Source organism: Bos taurus, chromosome 25 (genome assembly GCF_002263795.3).
Source record: "Bos taurus isolate L1 Dominette 01449 registration number 42190680 breed Hereford chromosome 25, ARS-UCD2.0, whole genome shotgun sequence".
Taxonomy (NCBI): Eukaryota; Metazoa; Chordata; class Mammalia; order Artiodactyla; family Bovidae; genus Bos; species Bos taurus.
This window is the reverse complement of record NC_037352.1, coordinates 3,925,963-3,947,911: the sequence shown is the minus strand read 5'-3', so window position 1 is coordinate 3,947,911 and position 21,949 is coordinate 3,925,963. Positions and strand designations below refer to the sequence as shown.

The window sequence follows — 21,949 nt, the reverse complement described above, 5'->3', positions numbered from 1 at the left end:
GAGAATTACTTGCAAATATGGTAAAAAGAAACGCGAAAGAAACGATGTTCTGGAAACCTTGAAACAATTTATTGTGTTGCTTTATACAAGATTAACAATTTCCACACCACCCCCAACACCAACATAGTCGCTGCACAAAAGCCACAGCCCTTTCACACCCAAGAATCGCCAGCAAGGGGAGCCCGCAGCATGGTGGCCGGGACGCCTCCGCCTGCAGCCCTCCTTGCCGTGGCTCAAGTCACTCACTCTTCCGTTACCACAAATAAAGCATCAACAAGGAAAAGAAACCTCATCAACTCCCCATCAAAGAAACGTTTCCCTGAGGCAAGAGGCATCGCTAGATTCCTAGGAGGAGGGCATCCTGCTCCGGCGAAAGCTGGGTGGTGCCGGGAGGTGGGGGCGCGGTGGGGAGGGGCACCTCGTGTCCTCCCGCCGCTCAGCGCTCTTGGACGGACGGCCTCTGCGCCGCTCTGAGCTCAGCAATACCAATCTCTTCTTTGGCTCTTTTGCTACTACCTAAGACTAGTCTGTAAACTGGAAACCCAAGTTGCAAAAAATAGATATAGTAAAGGGACAAGGATTCCACTTGGCCCCATGTGACACACATGTTGGTTTTTCTGTTAAAAAAAAAAAGTCAAGCAGAGGCCTGGCCGGCTGGCTGGCCAACCGCAGTCTTGCTCCCTGGGCAGCCGGACAGCCTCTGAGAAATCGCGAGACACCAAGAGTCATATCCTGGGAGTCAGGACCCAAAAGAACTGCCCATGTCTCCACGTAGGCAGGCGCACATTCTGAGGAGGCTATTTACTCTCAACATAAGGGAAATGACTTAGCTGGAACAGTCGGTTCAGACTTCACAGGACAGGCAAGCGCCCGAAAATCCTTGAGAAGCAGCCGCTGGCTGAGTGGGGCGCGGCCTCGTCCACCTCCCAGTGAAGGCAGAGCCTGCTGTCTGGAGAGCGCGGACCTCAAGGCCTGCTTCTGCACAGCACACACTTCCCAGGGGCCTGTTCCCGGAGCTCTGCCTGAGCATGGTTTTACGATAAACTGGAATGTCTACCTACAGCCTGGAACTCCTCACATCCTCAGCCCTCAAAGAGACGAAGAAGGAATTCGGGGCTCTGCAGCCCACCTGCATGAACTTGGGAGAAACAAAGTGGGGGGCCCTGGCTGAGCTGGGACCTGGGAGGCAGGGCCCAGGTGACCTTCCAGTCAGGATGGCCCAGGTTGTGATGTGCAACCATAGAAAACTCAAATAAGCTGGCTCTGTCTTAAATACAGACATGTCTTTAAAAAGGTCTTCATCTGAGACCCACTCAGAGGGCCGAGTGGACGTGTCCAGTCCTGCTCCACCATAAAGGCACTGGAATTATGTCTTTCTAGGAACAACATGAAGTGCGGAGAACAGTCCGATTCTATCCAATGCGTTTAATGGTAAGGATCAAAACTGAGCCAAAAATAAGTGTCTTTAAAAATCCTACCATAATTGTTGAATCTACAAAGGTCTTTTCTCTAAAAGAGCTTCATTGTCATGTTCAGTGGAGAGACTGGCCCCCACGATGAGCACACATTGGGTGTTCTGAGTATTTTTCAGAGAACAAGGTACCTCTCCCAGCTGGGGTGTGAGCCCGGAGGATGGACGGACACTCTAACCAACCAGGGAGCCCACTGTGGCCAGAAGGAGCCCCCGACCAGTACGCTGCGCTGAGGTACTCTGGCCAAACGCGAGGAGCTGGGCCACCTCCTCTGCCCCGCCACCAGAGCGCCCAGCACGAGCTGGCATGCTCCTTGGCCTAGCGCTGCCCCTCCAACGATTGTCTGCAACAGAGCCGCGAGGCGCCGAGCACCAGGCTGGCTAGGGCCCCCAGAGAAGCACAGGGCTGCTCCCTGAACTGAAGGCACATCACACGTGCCAAGAGACGCTCCACTTAGCACTCACGCCTTCTCCAGAAGAAAACCAATGGCAGAGCGTAGTTATCATCCAACTTCTGAGACCTCCTTGTGCAGCTTCCAGCCTTTGCCCTGAAAATCACAATTTCCTTGGTACACTGGGCCCTTTCCCATGAAGCTGAGAAGCATCTGAAAAACAGTAAGCAAAAACAGAACACAAGACTCTCAGGACCTCCTTGAAGGCAGCAGTAACCAAACCTCAAGGGGACCACTTCTGAAATAGCAAAAGTCCCCGAACACCGAGTGTTCTGGGGCTCAAAGGAGCTGGAAGCGCTGGCAGGTTATCTGCGGCATGGGCAGTATGCTGGCGCTGGGAGGGCGGCCGCTGGCTGAGCACTGCCTGTGCCGCAAGGGCTGCTCCTGTTCCCAGCCACAGCTGCCATCCTGGGGCAGAGCCCGGCTCCTCGTGAGGCCTGTCAGATGCAGTGAGCACCTCTCCACTGCACACCTGGGGCCTGAAGGGCAAGCTCACAGGTGCTCATGTTCTGAGCCCACACGGGGAAGAAAGCAAAGCAGACATGAGTCAGAGCTGAGACAGCAGAAGGCTTCTCACCGATGACCACTCAGTGTAATCCTACAACACGACGAGTGTCATAAGAGAGACATTCAAGTGGTCTCTTACAGCCCAGATGCTTTTCAGACAGCCTTTTAACTCCCAGAGGAAAAACAGGAAAGAAATGGTATAAGAAAACACTTTTCCCTTTTTTCCTGAAAATTCCACACATCAGCAGTCACGTTTCCAATAGTACTCCAATTATTCTCTGTTTGAGAGTGTTACCAAAAGCAAACAGGCAGTGCAGTCTTTCAAATGTCACCCGCTTTCGCCTGGATGGCTCAGAGACCACCAGTTTGTGGACCAAGTCCCTGCTTTCTCCATAGGAGCAGGGAGTAACTGCTGGTAAGGCTTAGCCCCGCTTTCTTTCTCTGAAGAAAGCACGGTTCTGTCTGAGAGACCTGCAGTCCACGCCTGCACACAGATGGCCTCTGGCATTCACTGTTAGGCATCAGCCTCAGGACGCCGAGCAGCGCAGCCCCCAGGCCGTGCCTGGAGCAGGTGCGGAGCAGCAGGGAGCAGCCAGCCCTGCACCACCTGCACGGAGAGCCACGGTCCCGGGACGGGGCCAGGCAGACCGCCCACTGGGCACGCGCTGGCTCGGGGCGCATGTGCCCTCTCCTTGCGCTGTGAGCCAGGGCTTGCAGGCTGGCCCCTTCTGCAGCCACTGCTGTGTGCAGGGCAGACGCAGGGAAGGACGCTGCTCAGTCCTGCCGTGCTCCCAAGCCCCCGCATCACCCCGGACTGAAGCGCACGCTGCTCCTCTCCTGGACACACGCTCCGTGAGGGGTCAGGGTCCCGCCTGAAGCCCTGCCACTGTCACCTGCCACTGCGACCGGACTTCCCCTTTCACTCACACTAAGGTCGAGTCCTGTTAGCTGGTCCCACCTGGAAGGGGTGGCAGTGTGAACCGAAAGGCCTGCAGTGCCCCAGCTAGCCCCTGGGAAATCAACACCATCACCCCTCCAGTCTTGGTTACGTTGAAGAGGAAACACTGAGCTGAGGGCAAGGAAGTCCTGAGCCGAGTACTCAGACCACTGCGCCTCCGTGATCACATAGGGCAAGGCAGGTGTCAGCGTGGGAGAGACTGCATCCCTCGTGCCAAGTACCACAAAGACGCTCGAGCCTCCGATGACGAACCCAGATGACACAGTGATGACAGGGGGAGACGTTGTCCTTGGCAGCAGAGAAGGCCTCTGATGGAGGGGAATGGCCCGCAGTGCACCTGGAAATTACCTGGCAGGCTCTGCGGGAGGTGGGTAGACACGGCAGTGTGCGGGAGAGGCGCGGCACGAGGCGGGCTGGAGTGCACGCCGGCCAGGAGACCTGAGAGGAGACAAGAGGGAGAGGGAACAAAACACACGCTGAGACGGAGGAGCAGCCTGGGCCCGGGTGCAAACCCCAGGGTGGGAGGGCTCAGCACAGTGCCGGGGAGGCTGCCCACACTCACACACCAGACACACACAGGAACCCAGCATGGGAGAGCAGAACCCGCCAGCACAGAGGCCCAGGGGTCCCTCCTGTGCTCCAGTACGAGGGAGAAGGGAGACACTTACTGTGGCCGAGGCCGTGGTGGAACGTCCCGGGGGCAGGGCCGGTGACGATGGCATCCTTGGAGACCCCCGCTTTAGCAGAGGAGTCAGCACTGAAGGAGATCACGTGGAGGGGAAGCTGGGAGATAATCCCCAAGGGGCTCGAGTTCAAGGCCCCAGGGAGCTTGGGACTGCCAGCCTTGTAGGATGAAGACAGCAGGTTCAAGGATGAGGAGCCAGTCAACAGCACAGCCCCACTCGCTCCTTTCTGGGGAAGAAGCACAGAGGGGGGTCAGGAGTCCAGCCCCGTCCGAGCCCACTCACAAACCAAAGCTGGCACCGCACCAGGGGTGGGTTGGGGAGGGTTACGTGCATGTCAGCTGCCCCTCCACTGCGGCCCCGAGGAAGGACCATTGCAGAGAACCAGCACAGAAGGGCTCCCTGAGCAGCGTTCACTTTACAAAGCAGGTATTAATTATGCCTCCTTTGTGCAAGAAAGGAATGAGAGAGTATCCTACGTGGATACCCACCAATACAGGGATATAGCAATGGCTGTATACTTCCCTCCATCACACACACACACACACACACACACACACACACACACACACAGGCATTTACCTTTGGTTTTTACAAAGAAACAGAAAAAACCTAGAAACTAAGGAAGGCAGTTACAAGGGCTGGGGAAGGCAGACAGAGACGAGTGAAGCTTTGCTAAACACACCTTTCTACATGTTTGCTCTTTGCAACCACACGATCTTATATATGGGAAAAACGGAGGGGAAAAGAAGCTCTCATTCCCCAACCTTCATGCAAACCTCCTGTAATCAATCACCTGAGGCGAGCCTCAGTAACCAGGGGCTGGGTCACGGCACCTTTGTCTCACATGTGGAGTCTCCCCAGACCCAACAGAATCACCCTGAGGACAGTCTTCTGGTCATGACATCCCTATAACTGACACCTGAGGGCAGGACTCGCTTCACATGCTCACTTGGAGAGAGGACAGGCAGGAGGCTGTGCAGGGCGAGTTTCCTGACTCCCTCTGGCCATCCAGATCCACAGCCTCCCTGCACGTGCAGTGCTGCCCAGTCCTGCCCTGTTCGTCCTCCCCGGGAGACTTTTCAGGCTTTCCTGGGAGTCTGGCCACCAGAAAAGTAAAGGCCTGAAAACAGGGAGCCCGGTCCTCCTTCCAACTGGCGGGCTCGCTGTTCCTACCTGACCGTGAGCATCAGCTCTCACTCTCAGACCAGGGCGAGGCCAGTGGCCCCGCCCACAAGGCCCACAAGGGCGGCGGGCTGCAGCAGGACACTCACTGGCAGGGAGGTAGACGATGTCACGCTGCTCACCGCGCTGGGCTTCAGGGAGGAGGTCAATAACTTGGCCACACCCTGGGTCCCCCCACTAGAATCTCCATTGGGACCACCGGGAGGGGCCACCAGGGTCAACTTCTGGGGTACAGGTGGCTTCTTCACTGCAGGGCCAGGGACGGGTCGGCTGGTGGACTGTCCTGTGGAGGGAGGCTGCGTCGTGGGGAGCAGGTTCCCAGAAGCAGGGCTCTGAACTGGCGTTCCTCCAGACGAGGGGCTGCCGGACGACACCCCATGTTTGGAGGCAGAGCCCAGGAAGGGACTGGTCTTGTAGGGTGGTCCTGAAGAGCTGGCTGAGTGTGGTTTTGCTGGATGGCTCACGGCAGCAGAGCATGAAGCTGGGGTCTTATGAGAGCTGCTGCTGGAGGCTGGCGTGCCCGAGGAGGCTGGCATGGAAGCATGGAAGCTCTGGCTTTTGGTTGCTGTCTTGACAAGCTGCAGGAGGGATCGGTGACACTGAGGGGAGCCAGGCTTCGGGCCCTGAAGCTTATTGACGAATGGAGCCGGAGGGGTGAAGCTCTTCTGCGGCTGCGTGCCAGCATGAAAGACCTTGACCTGGGGGTCGGGCACAGCGGTGCCTGCCGGGGGCACGTGAGACGTCCGCGGCAAGCCGTGGTGCTTGGCTTTCGGCTGCTGCCCTTCCGGCGGGCCCTTGCCAAGAGCAGCCTGACAGGACAGCTCTTTGTAGCCAGAACTCTCTGTTTTTTTCTCCTGAGAGGACTGCCCCAGAGCCAGAGCCTGTTCAGCCAGAAAATTGAGGGGTGACTGCAGAGAGCTAGAGGGTGGAGGGGCAGAAGAAGGGCTGGGCTTTGGAAAGTTCCTTTTTTCTTCTGGACATAGAACACCCGCGAGCTTCTCTGCAGGCACTTTCACAGGTGTGGGCAGTGGGAACTCTGAGCTCCCACCAGCCCTGCTGTGCAATACAGCCAGTTCCTTGGACACTGCCTCCAACGAGGAGGCAGAATTATGGACCAAGTCTCCATCCAACGAGTCCTCCAGGTTGATAGGAGCAGGGTGAGCGAGGCTGCCAGATGCCTGGGACGAGGGCTCCCTGCTTGCGGCCCCCACGCCCAGGCCTCCTCCCAGGTGCTCTGAAGGCAAAGCCAGGGGGCTGCCCGTCTGGCCTGATGAGACGGACACCTTCTTATCTGGCTTAGCAGATGATTCCTAGAGGCAAGCAGAAAGGCTCGTGTTTACAAATGTCCAAAGATGCCAACCCTGGCCCTGCTGAAGGGACTCGAGCGTGAGAAAACATACAGGCAGCGGGCCTTCCAGCGTGATCGCGAAGCCAGGGAGGAAAGGAACAGGAGGCCTGCGTGGATTCGGAAATGCTGCAACCCCACCACCCTCTGGCCACAGCTGGGCGGGCTGGGCTGACCCAGGCATTCTGCCACCGCAACACACACAAGGAAACCGTTGTTTCTGAAAAACTGTACGACTTGAACAACAAGATGTGCTCCGTTCCGGCCCTCAACCCACCTCAGCTCCCAGCCATGGTCAGGATGAAAGGGGACTGCTTTCGCTCTCTCCCTCCTTGGTTTCCCCAGCACCTAACTCCCCTCTGGGCTCACAGTCCTGTTACTCCTGCCTCCCCAGCACCTGGTGCAGTGAGTCTTAGGGACATCAGAGGAGATCAACAGACACTTGGGAGTAACTGATCTGCACGCTCCTTCCCTCGGGCTGTTCAGGGACGGTGAGGGGCGCTACAGAGCCTCAGGAATTGGCAAAAATTTTGGTGAAACGGCAATTTTACTACATCGAGAGAGCTCTGCAACATCGAAGTCATTTTGCAGTTTTCAGTCTCCAGCCATCGCACTCCCCTCTGCGTCTGTCAGTCAGCTGGACAAAGCCTCCTGCCTGCCCAATGCCAATCCAGGCTCACCTGCACTTGGCTCAGGGGCGCTCTTCTGTAAAAGGTAAGGACAATTCACCAAGAAGACCTCATTTAACTTCACAACAACCCCAGGAACTGGCCAGGTAGGTGATGCTTCCTAGACCTGGGGCTGGAGGGCACTGGTGGCCCAGGTCAGGTCTCTGTCCTGCAGACCCCAGGCCCCTCCCTGTGGGCCAGGCTGCCTCCTGGTACAACCTCATCCCGAAGAGCTGTCCCCAGACCAGCAAAGCTCCATGAGCTGCCAGGAGCATGGCTGCAGAGAGCTAAGAACAGGTGGCACATGACTGGGCAGGCTGACTCACCTTCACCTTCATTTTGCAAGAGGCCATTACTTTCTTCTTGGCCCTGTGCAAAGGAAGGAACACAGGAAAGATTCAGAGGAGATCCTCAGAGATAAAAATGCCAGTAGTCCTAACAAGTGAAAACACTGAGACACTCACAGAATTGACGTCAGGTGCCCGTGGCCTCGTCTGCTCTCCTTAAACAGAGTCCTGGAACAAACAGACACGGGGAAGTCCTCACGAGCCCCTGAAAGCAGTCTGCTCCCCGAGCCTCCCCACCTCCCCGGTATGCAGGGACTGTCACCCATTAATGTCAGGGGGCTGCTGAGGGGGCCTTATGTAGCTGCCTGGCCACCCGAAAGCCACAGAGCTAGGATTCCCCCAAAAAAGCGAGGACTCTGCCCCCAGACCTCTCAGAGTGATTCTTCCCCTAAGGGCAGGAGCACTCTCCTTACTACCTGTTCTCATCCCCCTTCAAATGCCCAACTTTTCCCAGAGAAGCTCAACAGAATTTTCTTTATGCCCTTCCCTACGTACCGTCGGGAGTTCAATCTACAGTGAGAAGAGCAATTCCACTTGAAGGGACTCTAAGAGAAGGCCTACTTGACCAAGAACACTCCCTATCTCCACGGGGAGGGTCCTAGGAAGACGCCGAGCAGGAAGCACCAGGTGTGATCTCCCACCTGGACAACTACACTACACTAGCCGAACCCATCTGATGGAACCACTCTATAATTTCAGAGGCTGGTCAAGCTTGCAGCTTCCAGGGGAGGACTTAGACAAGTAAACTGTGGTTCATCCTGGCTCTCAGCACAGGAGCAGCCACCCACCCCCCACCTGGTGGCCCGTAGCTGCAAGTGTTCCTGGAGCAGCTTGCACACAGCTTGGAACCAGCGTGGGAAAAAGGACCTTGTCTCCAAAGACCAGGGACCTGTGCTCTGATGGCCAATCGCTGCTTCTGATCATGGGGGTGGGAGGTGCACACAGGGCAGCAGCCCACTGCTGTCGCACTACTGGCTGAAGCAACTGCCAGGGGACTTAAAGGGCCAGCACCCCCTTTGCTGCCGCTGCTGCTAAGTCGTTTCAGTCGAGTCCGACTCTTTGCGACCCCATAGACGGCAGCCCACCAGGCTCTGCTGTCCCTGGGATTCTCCAGGCAAGAACACTGGAGTGGGTTGCCATTTCCTTCTCCAGTGCATGAAAGTGAAAAGTGAAAGTGAAGTCGCTCAGTCGTGTCTGACTCTTAGTGACCCCATGGACTGCAGCCTACCAGGCTCCTCCATCCATGGGCTTTTCCAGGCAAGAGTGCTGGAGTTGGGTGCTACTGCCTTCTCCGAGGACCCCCTTTAACCTCTTCCTTTTTATCATTTCCGCCCCCTTTGGAAGTTAGACGTTAAAGACTAGAGCATTAAAAAAAAAAACAACTACATATGTGGGAGAAATCAGACAGTGACTGCATGTGGCTAGGGAAACGCTTGGAAAAGACGTAAGAATAACACGTTAAGTTCACACCTCAGGCTGATCCTTGACATAGAGACAGCCTATGCTAAAAACAAAACTCAAAACAAGCAAACTCCAGGAAAAGGGGAGAATCTGATTTTCGGAGTTACCACATTATTAGATTCAAATGTCTGCTGTTCAACAGCAACAACAAACACAAGGGACATGAAGAACAGGAAATACGGCCCGTTCAAAGGAAGACACAGATCACAGAAACTGTCTGAGAGAAGTCCAAATGGCAGACACACCAGACAAGATCAACTGTCCTAAAGGTGGACAAAGAACTAAAGGAAGACGTGGAGAAAGAAAATAATGTGAAATAATATCAATAAAGAGATAAGAAACCTGAAAAGAAACCAGAAAGAAATTCTAGAACCGAAAAGGACAATAACAAATGAAAAATTCAGTAGAGAGATTCAAAGGCAGATTTGAGCAGGCAGAAAAAAAACAAAGAACCTGAAACAGGACAATGAAGATGATCGAGACTGAGGAGCAGAAAGAAAAGACTGAAGAAAAGTAATCAGAGTCTGAAGGACCCATGGGACCATCAAGCGCGCGCACACCCTCACAACATGGACGTCCCCAGAGGACAGAGAAAGGGGCCCAGAAGAGTGAAGAAATAACGGCTGAAACTTTCCAAATGTGAAAACAGACCACGTAAGCGTAAATATATGAATATAAATATCCAAGAAGTGCAAAGAACTCCACATAAGATGAAATCGAGAGACCCACACCAAATACATGATAATCAAACTCTCAAAAGCCAGAGACAAAGACAGAATACTGAAAGCATCCAGAGACTATTGAATCATCACACACGAGGGATCCTCAATAAAATTATCAGCAGATTTCTCATCAGAAACTTTGGAGGCCAAAAGACGGTGGGCTGATACATTCAAAGTCTAAAGTAAAAACAGTGTCAACCAAGAACCCTGTATCTGACGAAACTGACCCTCAAGAGTGGGGGAGATGTAAATCAACTATACTTCAATCGAAGAGTGGAGGATATCCCCAGATAAGATAAAATTTGAAGCTGTTCATGATCAAAAAACCTATCCTGTAAAAAATTCTCATGGGTCCTGAGGGTGAAATGAAAAGACAGCACCTCAAAGTTACATGCACAAATAAAGATCTCAGAAAGGTGAATATACGAAGACCACTATAGAAGCCAGTGTCATTATAACAATGGTTTGTAATCGTACTTTTTAAAGTATGATTTAAGAGACTAATACTAATTTAAAAGCTGGTAAATATTATGACGACTTTGGTTGGTAACTCTAAATCCTGTCTTCTACATAATTTAAGAGGCATTTCTAAAACTACTAGTTGATGTTTTGGGGCACACAATGTATAAAAATACTTCTGTGACAGCAGCAGAGCTGTATGGGGGCAGTTTTAAGATGTTAATCAACTTACAGAAGTATTAGTAACTACTTTAAAAAATAACAATTCAACACTCTAATCAAAAGACAGAGACTGGCAGAATAAATAAAATACATGATCTGATCTAACTATATGCTATCTGTTGCTGCTGCGGTGCTATGCTCAATCGTGTCCAACTTCGTGTGACCCCATGGACTGTAGCCCACCAGGCTGCCTGGGACGTGGGATTTCCAGGCAAGCTACAAGAGCCAAAGACAAGAACAGACTGGAAATAAAAGGACTGAAAAAGGTACTCCATGCAAAAATAACCAAGAGAGCAGAGGCAGCTATATTAACATTAGACAAAACAGACTTTAACTCGAGAAAGGTTACAAAAGATACAGAAAGCTGTTACATATTAATAAAAGGCTCAATACCGCAGAAGATACAGCGATTGTAAACACTCATGCACCTGAAAAACCTTTCAAACATACGAAACAAAACTGACGGAACGGAAGAGACGAGTAAACAGCTTCACAATAAAAGCTGGAGATTTCAGTACCCCTCACAAGAGAGAATAATCAGATGATAAACCAACAGAGGACTTCACACAATAAACCAATTAGATGTAACAGAGAGACTCAAGACACTGTACCCAACAACAGAATACACTTTCTCAAGTGCACATGGGACATTTTCTAGGATAGACCATATGTTAGGCCACAAATGAACTCTCGGTAGATTTTAAAAGACAGATACCATACAAATTATCTTCTCTGATCACATCGGAATGAAGTTAGAAATCAGTAACAAAAGGAAAACTGGAAAACAAAATTGTAAGAAAAAAAAGGCAGATACATTAGACAAAACAACTTTTAACAACATACTTTTAAACGATCAATGGATCAAAGCAGAAATCACAAAGACAATTAGAAAATACTTAAAAAAAAAAAATGAAAATGAAAACACAACATACCAAAATCTATAGGACAAAGTGAAAAGTGGTGCTAAGAGAGGAAATTTTTAGGTATAACTGTTTACATTAAGAAACAAGGAAGGTCTTGAATCAACAACCCAATTTTATAAGGAACAGAAAAAAGAAAAACTAAACTTAAAGCCAGCAGAATGAAGGATATATTAATAATAAAGATTAAAGAAGAAATAAGGAAAACAGAGAATAAACAATAAACAATAACAGGCCTATTTAGACTTCCTATTTTTTTCTGATTTAGTCTTGGTAAGTTTTGTGTTTTTAGAAACGTGTCCATTTCATCTATGTTGAAAGACACTATCCATAGAGTAAAAAGGCAACCCAAAGAACAAAGAAATATTGGGAAATTATGTATCTGATAAGGGATTAATATCCAGAATACATAGTGAACTCTTAAAACTTAACACAAAAAAAGCACACCAATTTAAAAATGGGCAAAAGACTTGAATAAACACATCTTCAAAGAGGATATACAAATGTACAGTTAGTACGTGAAAAGATGCTCGATATCACTAATCACTAGCAAAGTGAACTATGGGGCACCACCTCATATCCATCAGGATGATTACTACCAAAAAAAAAAAAAAACAACAACTGTTGGTGGGGATGTGGAGAAACTGGAACCTTGTGCACTGCTGGTGGAAATGTAAAAAGATAACAGCTACCATGAAAAACATTACGGTGGTGCCTCAAAAGTTAAACACATCATCATACGATCCAGCAATTCCAGTTCTGCTGCTAAGTCGCTTCATTCGTGTCCGACTCTGTGCGACCCCATAGACGGCAGCCCACCAGGCTCCCCCATCCCTGGGATTCTCCAGGCAAGAACACTGGAGTGGGTTGCCATTTCCTTCTCCAATGCATGAAAGGGAAAAGTGAAAGTGAAGTCGCTCAGTCGTGTCTGACTCTTAGCAACCCCATGGACTGCAGCCTACCAGGCTCCTCCGTCCATGGGATTTTCCAGGCAAGAGTACTGGAGTGGGGTACCATTGCCTTCTCCAAATTCCAGTTCTAGGTGTACATGAAAAAGAACTGAAAGCAGGGTCTCACAGAGATGTTTGTATGTCCACGTTCACAGCAGCATTATTCACAATAGCGTAAATGTGCAAGCAACACCAAGTAACATCGATAGATGAATGGATAAACAAATGTATATATACAGGACGTTATATTTCAGCTTTAAAAATGAAGGAAGTTCTGATCCATGCTATAATTGATGAACCTTGAGGACATTATGCTGAGTGGAGTAAGCCAGACACAAAGACAAACACTTTGTATGAGTCCACTGATTCGAGGTACTTAAAGTAGGCAAAGCCACAGAGAGCAGAATGGTGGCCTCCAGGTCTGTGGGGGGGATGCGGAGTTGGCGCTGCTGTACAAACATGTGAGTGTATCTAACACCACTGAACTGTGCCCTGAAAGATGCTAAAGTTTACATTAGGTATATTTTACCATTCCTCCCCCTCCAAATTTTTTTTTAAAGAACACTAGTTATAGGAGCCTGGTGGACTGCCTTCAATGGGGTCGCATAGAGTCGGAAACGACTGAAGCAACTTAGCAGCAACAGCAGCAGCAGTTACAGGAAACTTTCTCTGTGTATTGCAGATACAATCCACTTATAGAAAGCTAAGGAACACAAAGTAGCCTGTTAGAAGAGTCTGGCACTTGGCTCTAAGTAGTAGTCACTCCTGCCAGTTTCAAATAAGAATTCTGTTCAGAAAATTAAAATGTTCCTGACATGCACCTGTCTCTCAACTTCCAGTAGGTGCCATCATGTCACAGCAGAAAAGGGCATACAGCTACAGAACTAAGTGGGATAAAGAATGACAAAGACAAAATCCCACAAATAACTCCCTCTTCCCGGGGAGACAGAGAAGCCCCTAGTTTCTCAGGTGAGATCAGAGTCCAATCCACCAGCCTGTGACTCTGAGGGTGGGGCTCTGGTGGCCTGGCACAGAAGAATCACTCACAACATCTCTTTACCACAAGAATAGGCTTCCCTTGTAGCTCAGCTGGTCGAGAATCCACCTGCAGTTCGGGAGACCTGGGTTCGATCCCTGGGTTGGGAAGATTCCCTGGAAAAAGGAAAGGCTACCCATTCCAGTATCCTGGCCTGGAGAATTCATTCCATGGTCTGCAAAAATGCTCCACCCTAAGGTCACACTGACTACAATGGCTGCCCACGGGCCTCACCTGGCCTGCATCCAGCCTTTGGGCCAGAGAGGTTTGACCTCAGCATCCAGAAATGCCTTCACGTAGTCCTCCCAGGACTGGGCCTTGTTCTTCTCCAGGTCAAAGCTCTCCAGTTTTATCTTCACCACTTGACAGAGCAGCTCCCTGCAGAGTAGGCAGAAGTCACAACCTTTAAACCACCCAAATGCTTCTTCAAGGTTTCAATCATGTGCTTTCAGCAGCCCTAATTAAAGAAAAAGATTCTAACCTTCATTAGAAACACAGGAACATGCTCAGACACTGGCCCCACAAACCCTCCACTGAGGCAAGGTCCCAGTTTGGGCACACCTGATTTCATCACTCCACTGGAACTTCTTCCGGGGTCCCATTATCCTCCGGCCCCCTTTCTCTTCATCTTCCTCCTCATCAGAACAGACCCGTTCTCTCTGCTCCTTGTCTTTCTCCTCTTCCAGCATCCTAGAGAGTGGGAAGAATTAGGCGGGACCCTAAGGTCACCACAGACCCGCTTCCTCCTGCCCACCGCCCCCGCCCCCACCCCCCGTGACTTCTCAGAAGAGTGAGGATGCCGAAGGCAGCAAGGGGACGCACTTACTTGGCGACCTTGGCTTGCGTGTGGGCCTGGCACTCGTCCTGGTACTTGGCCATCTGCTCGGGCATGGCCCTGCCGATGGCTTCCTTAAGTTTCTGGAGCGGCTCCTTCAGACGCCCACCCTGCTAAGAGCAAGACCAGTCATGAGTCTGGTTTACATGTCACTTTTTAGGCTGAGGACACACTCTAAGCATAACCAACTGCACGGAGGCTGTGCAGCAACAGCTGTGGCACCTGTGAGCGTGTGCCACCCTCTCCGCTGGGCCCGAAGCCACAGGGCTCCACTGCAAGGTCACCCACCTGCTCACAGAGGTGCAGTTTTCGCGCGCGCTTGACCAAGGTGTCTTTGCTGCAGGGCAGGAAGGAAGCAAGGTAGGCATACACTCCAGAACGGGTCTGGCTGCTCAGCTCCCGGGTCTGCGCCTCTATGCTGAAGAACAGAGCAGAGTCACCCACCGCAGCACCCCTTGTCTGCAGGAGCCAAGAGTGGGCGAAGCCTTATCTCACCATTCACACAGCATCACAGAGTGGCCAGCACAACAAACCCGATGAACTTAGCTAGGCAGAGTGCACCAAGGTTCTCAGGTCAAAGACAAGACCGAGTCAAGGTGTCAAGAAAACCGAGTCTCGAAGAGTACAAGCTCTGAAGTTCTAAGTTTCATAAACAAAGAAAGCATAAATGCTTTCAAGCTGGGAAGTAATCGAGTTGCTTGGGGTTACAGCAGAGCTTCCCCCTTTTTCCCCTACAGTTCCAAGTTCTGTCCCTGACTACGTGGTCAAGGAAATCCTCACACCTGCAGCATCCCCAGAGACAAGCAGAATGCGGTCTGTCTTCCATCCCTTGAGCTCTCTGGATCTGGCACGCTCCAGGGCACAAACCCCTCACCTGTGCAGACCCTCAGGTGCTCCTTGACCCAAATGGCCAATCTCCCTCTGTCCTGGCAAGGCAAGGTCCTTCGCTAGAATATCCCCTGGTCTTGACCACTGGTTTCACACATGCAAAACCCTCAGCAGTTGCGTAATCAGCTTCGTCTGGTACACGATACAACCAGGAAAGAAACTGGCAAAGCTGGAGGGCCAGATACAAAGAATCTGGCTCGGATTTTTACGTGTGTTTTGGCTTTTTTTTTCTTTTTAATCCAATTCAGACGGTAGGGTGTCCCAGAGGCTGGCGTGTGTGAGATGGGGAGTGGGAGGGTGAGCACTGGCCTCAGAGCACAGGTGCGACTAGGAGGAGAAGGACCAGGCTCGCCGAGGAGTGCCCCCGAGGGCAGGGCCCGGGCCTGCACCGAGCCGTCTCTCCCTCTCCTCAGAGACGGGCAGGCAGCGCCTGCTCTCTGCTCTCACCTCACAGGTGGCACAACACCCTCCCCAGCATGCCGTGATGAAGACACAGAGTCCCAGCAACATCTGCTGCCTCAGGTGAGGGTGGTCTAGCAGTTCCTAGATACAAACATCTGATGTCCCCGCCCCTGACCTCTATTTTAAAAAACCACAATAAAGCAATAGAAACCAATTTTTAAAAATCTCATCAGGGCTTTCTTTTCCCTCAGTTGTACTCCCACTTCCCCGGGTCTGCTAAACCCCTGCATGGTAACAGCAGATGCAAAGAAACGAAAGATACTCACTCTAGGAGGATGCCGTTAACATCGTGGGTGAAGAACTTCTGCCTGCTCTCTCCCTCCGCAGCTCTTGCAGCCTGGTTCACGGCAGACAGAACAGCCATTAGTGCCCTGGCCCCATAGCGCCCGCCACTCACCCACAGGCCTAGAGAACTCCGGATGACCAAACCCTCCCCGAGCCCCGCCCCGCCCCGCCCTAACCCGGACTAGGTTCACCTATGACCACTGCACGCTCCCAAAGCTGCGCAGCCAGCTCTCTTCACAGGCTGCCACAGCATCTACGGACACACAGTCCATTCTTCCCAGGACTTGACACAACAGTCATGTAAGAGGGTTGAGTCTTATGCGAAGAAAATTAGAGTCAAGGGACTCGTGAATCTGATTCAGTCAGCGAGCGAGCTCCTCTGCCCAGCACTCTATCATCTAAACGGTGAGTTGTGTTTTCCATACCATCTACAGCACAAAACAATCAAGAACTTTAACAAACCTGCCATATTTGAAGGCCTTTATTCACCAAAATAATATTAGTAACAATAATAATGTGCTGCTTCAGCATTTAAAAACCACAATTCTTTGAAAATTCATAATCTATTTAGGGTATGTTATCACAAACAGACCACTGGAATGACTAACCTGACTACCCACTAACACAGATACAGCAGGCTGCTATGGCGCTATGCTTCCCATGAGTGCACAGTTAACAAGACCCTGGCTGGCCACCCTGGAGACCCCTGAAGCAATCACAGGAGGCAGCCAAGCCACCAAAAGCATAAGAGAGGACAGCAGCATGCAAAGGTCTGGACCAGGGGTTCTCTATTTGGCCACGTGCACCGAGCGGCCTTCCGCACTCTAGACGCATCCCATCGGAATCTCCTGGGAAGGCCTGTGTTCCTTAAAAGAGGCCCCAGGATTAGGACCCACCAAAAGAACTCTGGCAACGAGCATGTAGAGGATCGAGAACCACTGACCTACACCCAAGAGGTTCCTGGTTCAAAGTCAGTTGCTCAGTTGTGTCCGACTCTTTGTGACCCCATGGACTGCAGCTCACCCGGCTCCTCTGTCCATGGGATTCTCCAGGCAAGAATACTGGAGTGGGCTGCCATTCCCTTCTCCAGGGGACCTTCCCGACCCAGGGATCGAACCTGGGTCTCCTGCATCATAGGCAGATTCTTTACTGTCTGAGCCACCAAGAAGCTCACTGGTCCAAAGGCTTTAGGCAAAATAAAACGTCAGGCTTGACATATAATACTGATGGTAAACAGAGACAGTAAGGTGATTGTCTACAGTGAAATGATCAATCCTGATCAACCCCTGGGAACACCTACCTTTCTCTAGCCCCTTAGGCCGTCCCCTCACCACATCCTCTGGGTCCTGTCCTGACCTCCTAGCTCTGCCCTGTCTCCTCCACTAGCTCTTAGCTGCAGGCACGCTCCCAAGTTCCATCGAGAGACCTCTTCACCCAACAATGTCTCCCCCTCAGCTTCAAAATAATACATATGCACAAAATAACAAACACAACCTAAACCTCTATCCTCAGCTCTGGACCAGAACTGTCAATTATCTCCCTGAATGAAAGACCCTGGAGTATACAAATCAACTTGTCCAAAATCTAAACCACTCCTTTCTGCTCTTCCTCCCAAGTTCCTACAACAGCACCTCACCCTTCTTAAATCCTCTCAGTTTTCTTTACAACGCTTCGGGAGGCCTTCCTGAGCCTAGAATCAAACCCAAACTCCTCCACCTGGCAGTCAGGGTTCTCCAGGACATGGTCTCACCATCCTCTCCAGCCCCCACCTCCCACCACATACCAGGAGTCCCTGTTATCCAACACGTTGCCTGTTCTCAGCCCTGTGCCCTGGCTTACCAGAAGGCCACGTCACCCAAGAGGCTGGCCAAGCCTGCTGCTTCCAGTCCTATCCCTATGGACCCCCAAGAGCCGCTCTTTCCCTTCCTCAAGTTTGGCGGTCCACTGGACCATCCTGTTGGCCGTCCAATCATGACAGCTTATTTCACCCTGCTCTGTCCCACAGCCCGCTGTTTACATGGCTATTGGTCTGTTTGTACAACAAGCTCATGGAGAAACGTGAACTGAATCTTACTCATCCACATGTTTCCCACAGCAGCCCATCACCTAACAGCTCCTGAGGAAAAGTCAGCTGAGTGGGCAATGAATGAACACACAAATGAACAGATTATCGCCGCAAGGATGAAAACTAAGAGGAAGGAAAGCTCAGTACCAGACAAAACTTGAAGAGGATGTGAAAATTTAGCTCGGCTAGGGGAGGGGCAGAGGCCGGAGATGGCTGGCAGAGAGGGAAGGAAGAGAGGGCGACACTAACGTCTCCCGTTAACGCCTTATGCTGTCAGGGAGTTTGCAATTCCCCTGTGGCACATTTAATGTACTGGGATTGTGAGTTCAGTTTGCAAGAAAACAAAATGGAGTCATTCTTTCAACTTAGAGACTGCTGGTTACAGGGCTTCTCAGGTGGCGCTAGGGGTAAAGAACCCACCTGCAGGAGATGTAAAAGACATGGGTTCGATCCCTGGGTCAGGAAGATCCCCTGGAGGAGGGCACAGCAACCCACTTCAGTATTCCTGCCTGGAGAATCCTGTGGACAGAGAAGCCTGGCGGGCTGCAGCCCCTGTGTGCTGTGCACAGGGTCGCAGAGTCAGACACGACTGACGGGACTTAGCACCCTGCTAGTTATAAGATGCAGAAGCGCCTCTAGATTAATTCAACCTAATTAACATGCACTTCAAATGCCTGTTTGTCAGACCCAACACCTCCTCAGGCTTCCAAGTTTTATTTGTTTTTGGCTGCACTGTGCGGCTGGTGGGATCCTAGTTCCCTGACCGGGGACTGAACCCAGGCCCTGACAGTGAAAGCAAGGCATCCTAACCACTGAGCCACAAGGGAATTCTCTCCAATCAAGTTTTTAGATATCAGCCATTTCAGAAGCTTTCTGGCTATATAATTTTTTTTTTTTTCCTGATGCCTTCTGAATCATGCAGAACAGTATCTCTGAGGATCTGGCTTTATGCTAAAGTAGTCAAGGGCTGCATTTTTAAATAAATCTAAATAAAAAAGCCACTGACTATGTAGTTGCTAGTGTGCCAGGAAGAACTGAGATCCCTCAACCCTAATGAGAAACACCCTTGCCGGAGGTGTTGTATGAATCAGTTAAATCACTCCGAGATTAGCTAGGAAATGAAATAAAACCAGACAGCCAGACTGTGCTGATTTACAATAGCTCCAATAGCCTTTTAATGAGCTCTTTATTCATTATTAAGAAGAGCCACTTCTAGCCTTTCAGCACCTAGATCACAACTTTATATACTGTACCTGCTTTTACTGAATAGAGTGAAATCTGATATGATTTTCTTTACAAAGACCAAACCGGTTTGTTTGTTTTTAGGTTGCACCGTGAGGCATGCAGGATTTTAGTTCCCCAACCAGGGATCAAACCTGTGCCCCCTGTACTGGAAGTGCAGTCTTAACCACTGGAGGTCTCAAACAAAGTTTTTTTTTTTTTCTATCTTATTCTCCGTGAATCCGTGTCTCTCTAGTTTTGCAATGCAAGGGTTCTAACTGTACAGGAGGGTAAGCAGTGAGCAGGTAGAAGGGTGGGCAACATGTGTCTCTGTTTCTTTTCTATTTTTAGTATCACTATCCTTTCCATTTTATGCTTGAATGAAGAGGAAACAGACATGGGTCATCTGCACAGAGGAGGGTGAGTAGCTGCCAAACTCTATCAAGACAGTTACCTATCAAGGGGCAATGTTATCTGAGCTTTCCAACAACCAAGACAAAAGACACAACCAACACATATTAGGAGCAGACAGACAGGGGCAAGGCCATCAGGTCAAACCACTGGGCTCCCTGGGGCCCATAAACAGGCACAGCACAGGGGAGTAGGAAGTGGAAAGTGGGCTAACAGTGCTGGAGTGCTCCCTCTCAGAATAGCTCTTTCACACATGTACATTTTCAAATATATTTTTTGAAGTTTTAAGAATAACATCTAGTTAGAAGACAAATCTTATTTTTGCTTCCAACTGTAAAATATTTTTCCCTGGGAGACTGACGCACATCACACTGGAATCTGCTTCAGCACCATGGGGGACCGCACACAGGCCCACGGACTCTCCCGTCCCAGGACGGGGGTCCCCAGGGGAGGGGCCGGTGGCTAGTGACTTACTTTCCCAGCACAGGGCAGCAGAGGTGCACACCACCTCCAAGGCTAGGGCCTGAGGGTCTGCTGGCTTTCACCTTCACCCTCTGGAGATACTACCGCGAGACTGTCCTGCCCAGAACGAGAGACGGGAGAGGCCCCGTTGTCCCGGCTGTCCCAACGCCCAGCTATCTTACCAGCTGAAGGCGGCCTGAAAGCCACCACATTTGTGGGGTGGGGTAGGGTGGGTTTAGACACAGTAGAAACTGATACATGTACCCCCTAGGGCCAAGATTTAAAATCTCAACAAAGTATCACAAAAACAAAGCAAGGAGAGAAAAAAGAAAAAGAAGGGAGTGAAAAATAAAGTGAGAAACATAAACACTGCCCATGTTAGTTATACACACCAAGTTTAATTTAAATTAAAAAAAAATAATGTCCACTTCAAAATCTAGGACAGGGCTTCTTATTAATGATCCAAAGATCCACACGTGACTTTTGAAAATCATGTGTAATTTCTGTGTACACAGGCGTCTTTCCCTGGGAGGAACCTCTGCCAGCGACTCTCACAGCAGGGCCTGGGGATAGAGTGCCTGTGCACACGTGCAGGCGGCACCAAGTGCCCCCAGTGCCGGGAGCCTACACAGCGGCGTTAAGTCACTTTCTAAAATAAGCCTTCTTTGTCATGCAATCATTAAAAATAATGAGGACTTTATAATAATATTTATTAAGTGAAAAGAGCAGAAAACAATTATTCACAACTACAATTACAACTGCATAAAAACATATACACAGAGGCTAGAAAATAGAGTGAGTTGAAAATAGTTTTCAGAGTGGCAGGATTTTCCCAATTTCCCGTTTCTTAATGCTGGCACTGAAGGGCCAGGTGATGACTTAAGTAACAGTTTCACACGTGAATATATGTTCAAGCCAGTACAGTGACGTCTCGTCACCACCTCCTCACCAGGACCTGAGCCTACCTTACCTATGGGCTCCTGACCTGTCTCCATCACGCCTGAAAGACGACCGAGACTCGGCAATTCCTGAGGAAGGAGAGCCTGCTCGGCGTCCACCTGACGGACTCCACAAAGTAAGGTTTTCTCACATCACGACCCAACGCTGTTCCACATGACGCCGCTTTGTTTCCACCAGACTTGTCCATCCTTCCCAAGAAAATGCAATAATGATTCTCAGTTATTAGACTAGGACACCCCCTGTGGTAGAAGCAGAGACGCATACAGAGCCACTTTAACTTTCCTCTAAGGAATGACTGGCCTCTGCCACACACATCTGACTTGACTCAAGGCTTTCAGAATCTACAGGATAATCTGATTACAAACCACAAGATTGAAAAGAAGAGATAATTTTTTTTTTAACATATATTCTGAGTGCAACCATAGGACAGTAAACTCATACACACCAAGTTCCCATTTAACTACTTCTCCCTTAACATCCTGTTAAGACAAATCCTGAATCCTGACAGGGCATAATTTATTTAAATGGGTACATTCAAACAACACTGTGCTCATTCCATAAGGATGAACAGAGCTCCGAATAAGACGTCTGAATTATTTCACATGCCATGTTCAAGTATTTTTTGCAAATGAGAAAATCATTTGCAGAAGTTGTTAACATTTTATCCTGCCCTGGTCCTAGTGTATATGAGGACTAGTATACACAACAGAGATTCTGAAACACTGAGAGTCACTGGTTTAAAACTGAAGCTCTAGAGTGTAAGTGTCCCCAGGGTTGTCACAAGTCATGATGTCCAAGGTGAAATGGTATTTTAACTAAAACACACTATAACTAATGACCCGTGCTCGGCTTATCATCAGTATTCATGGATCACGGAATCTACAGTCCTTAGTGCTCTAGTACTAGATCAACTCCCCATCCCCAGGGGGAAAACACGCGGAATGTCCGCTATTTTCCAAAGACCGTTACTGTTT

The 21,949-nt window shown here is 50.2% G+C and overlaps 1 protein-coding gene across 3 annotated transcripts in view; it reads right to left on the bottom strand.

Annotated features, from left to right (window-relative positions):
* Nucleotides 1-47: 47 nt before the first annotated feature.
* UBN1 (ubinuclein 1) overlaps nucleotides 48-21,949 on the bottom strand; it is a 33,229-nt gene continuing 11,327 nt past the window's right edge. The window contains exons 8-18 of one of the 3 annotated variants that reach the window (XM_010819099.4): nucleotides 15,838-15,908; nucleotides 14,510-14,639; nucleotides 14,213-14,334; nucleotides 13,948-14,076; nucleotides 13,621-13,764; nucleotides 7,734-7,784; nucleotides 7,596-7,638; nucleotides 5,346-6,566; nucleotides 4,057-4,300; nucleotides 3,737-3,826; nucleotides 48-2,076 (exon numbers count right to left, since the gene is read on the bottom strand). In XM_010819099.4, coding sequence (XP_010817401.1) covers nucleotides 2,027-2,076; nucleotides 3,737-3,826; nucleotides 4,057-4,300; nucleotides 5,346-6,566; nucleotides 7,596-7,638; nucleotides 7,734-7,784; nucleotides 13,621-13,764; nucleotides 13,948-14,076; nucleotides 14,213-14,334; nucleotides 14,510-14,639; nucleotides 15,838-15,908 — 2,295 coding nt within the window. In that variant the 3' untranslated portion in view covers nucleotides 48-2,026. The remainder of the gene's footprint in view (nucleotides 2,077-3,736; nucleotides 3,827-4,056; nucleotides 4,301-5,345; nucleotides 6,567-7,595; nucleotides 7,639-7,733; nucleotides 7,785-13,620; nucleotides 13,765-13,947; nucleotides 14,077-14,212; nucleotides 14,335-14,509; nucleotides 14,640-15,837; nucleotides 15,909-21,949) is intronic. The other 2 variants (XM_005224483.5, NM_001205922.1) reach the window with 2 other exon arrangements.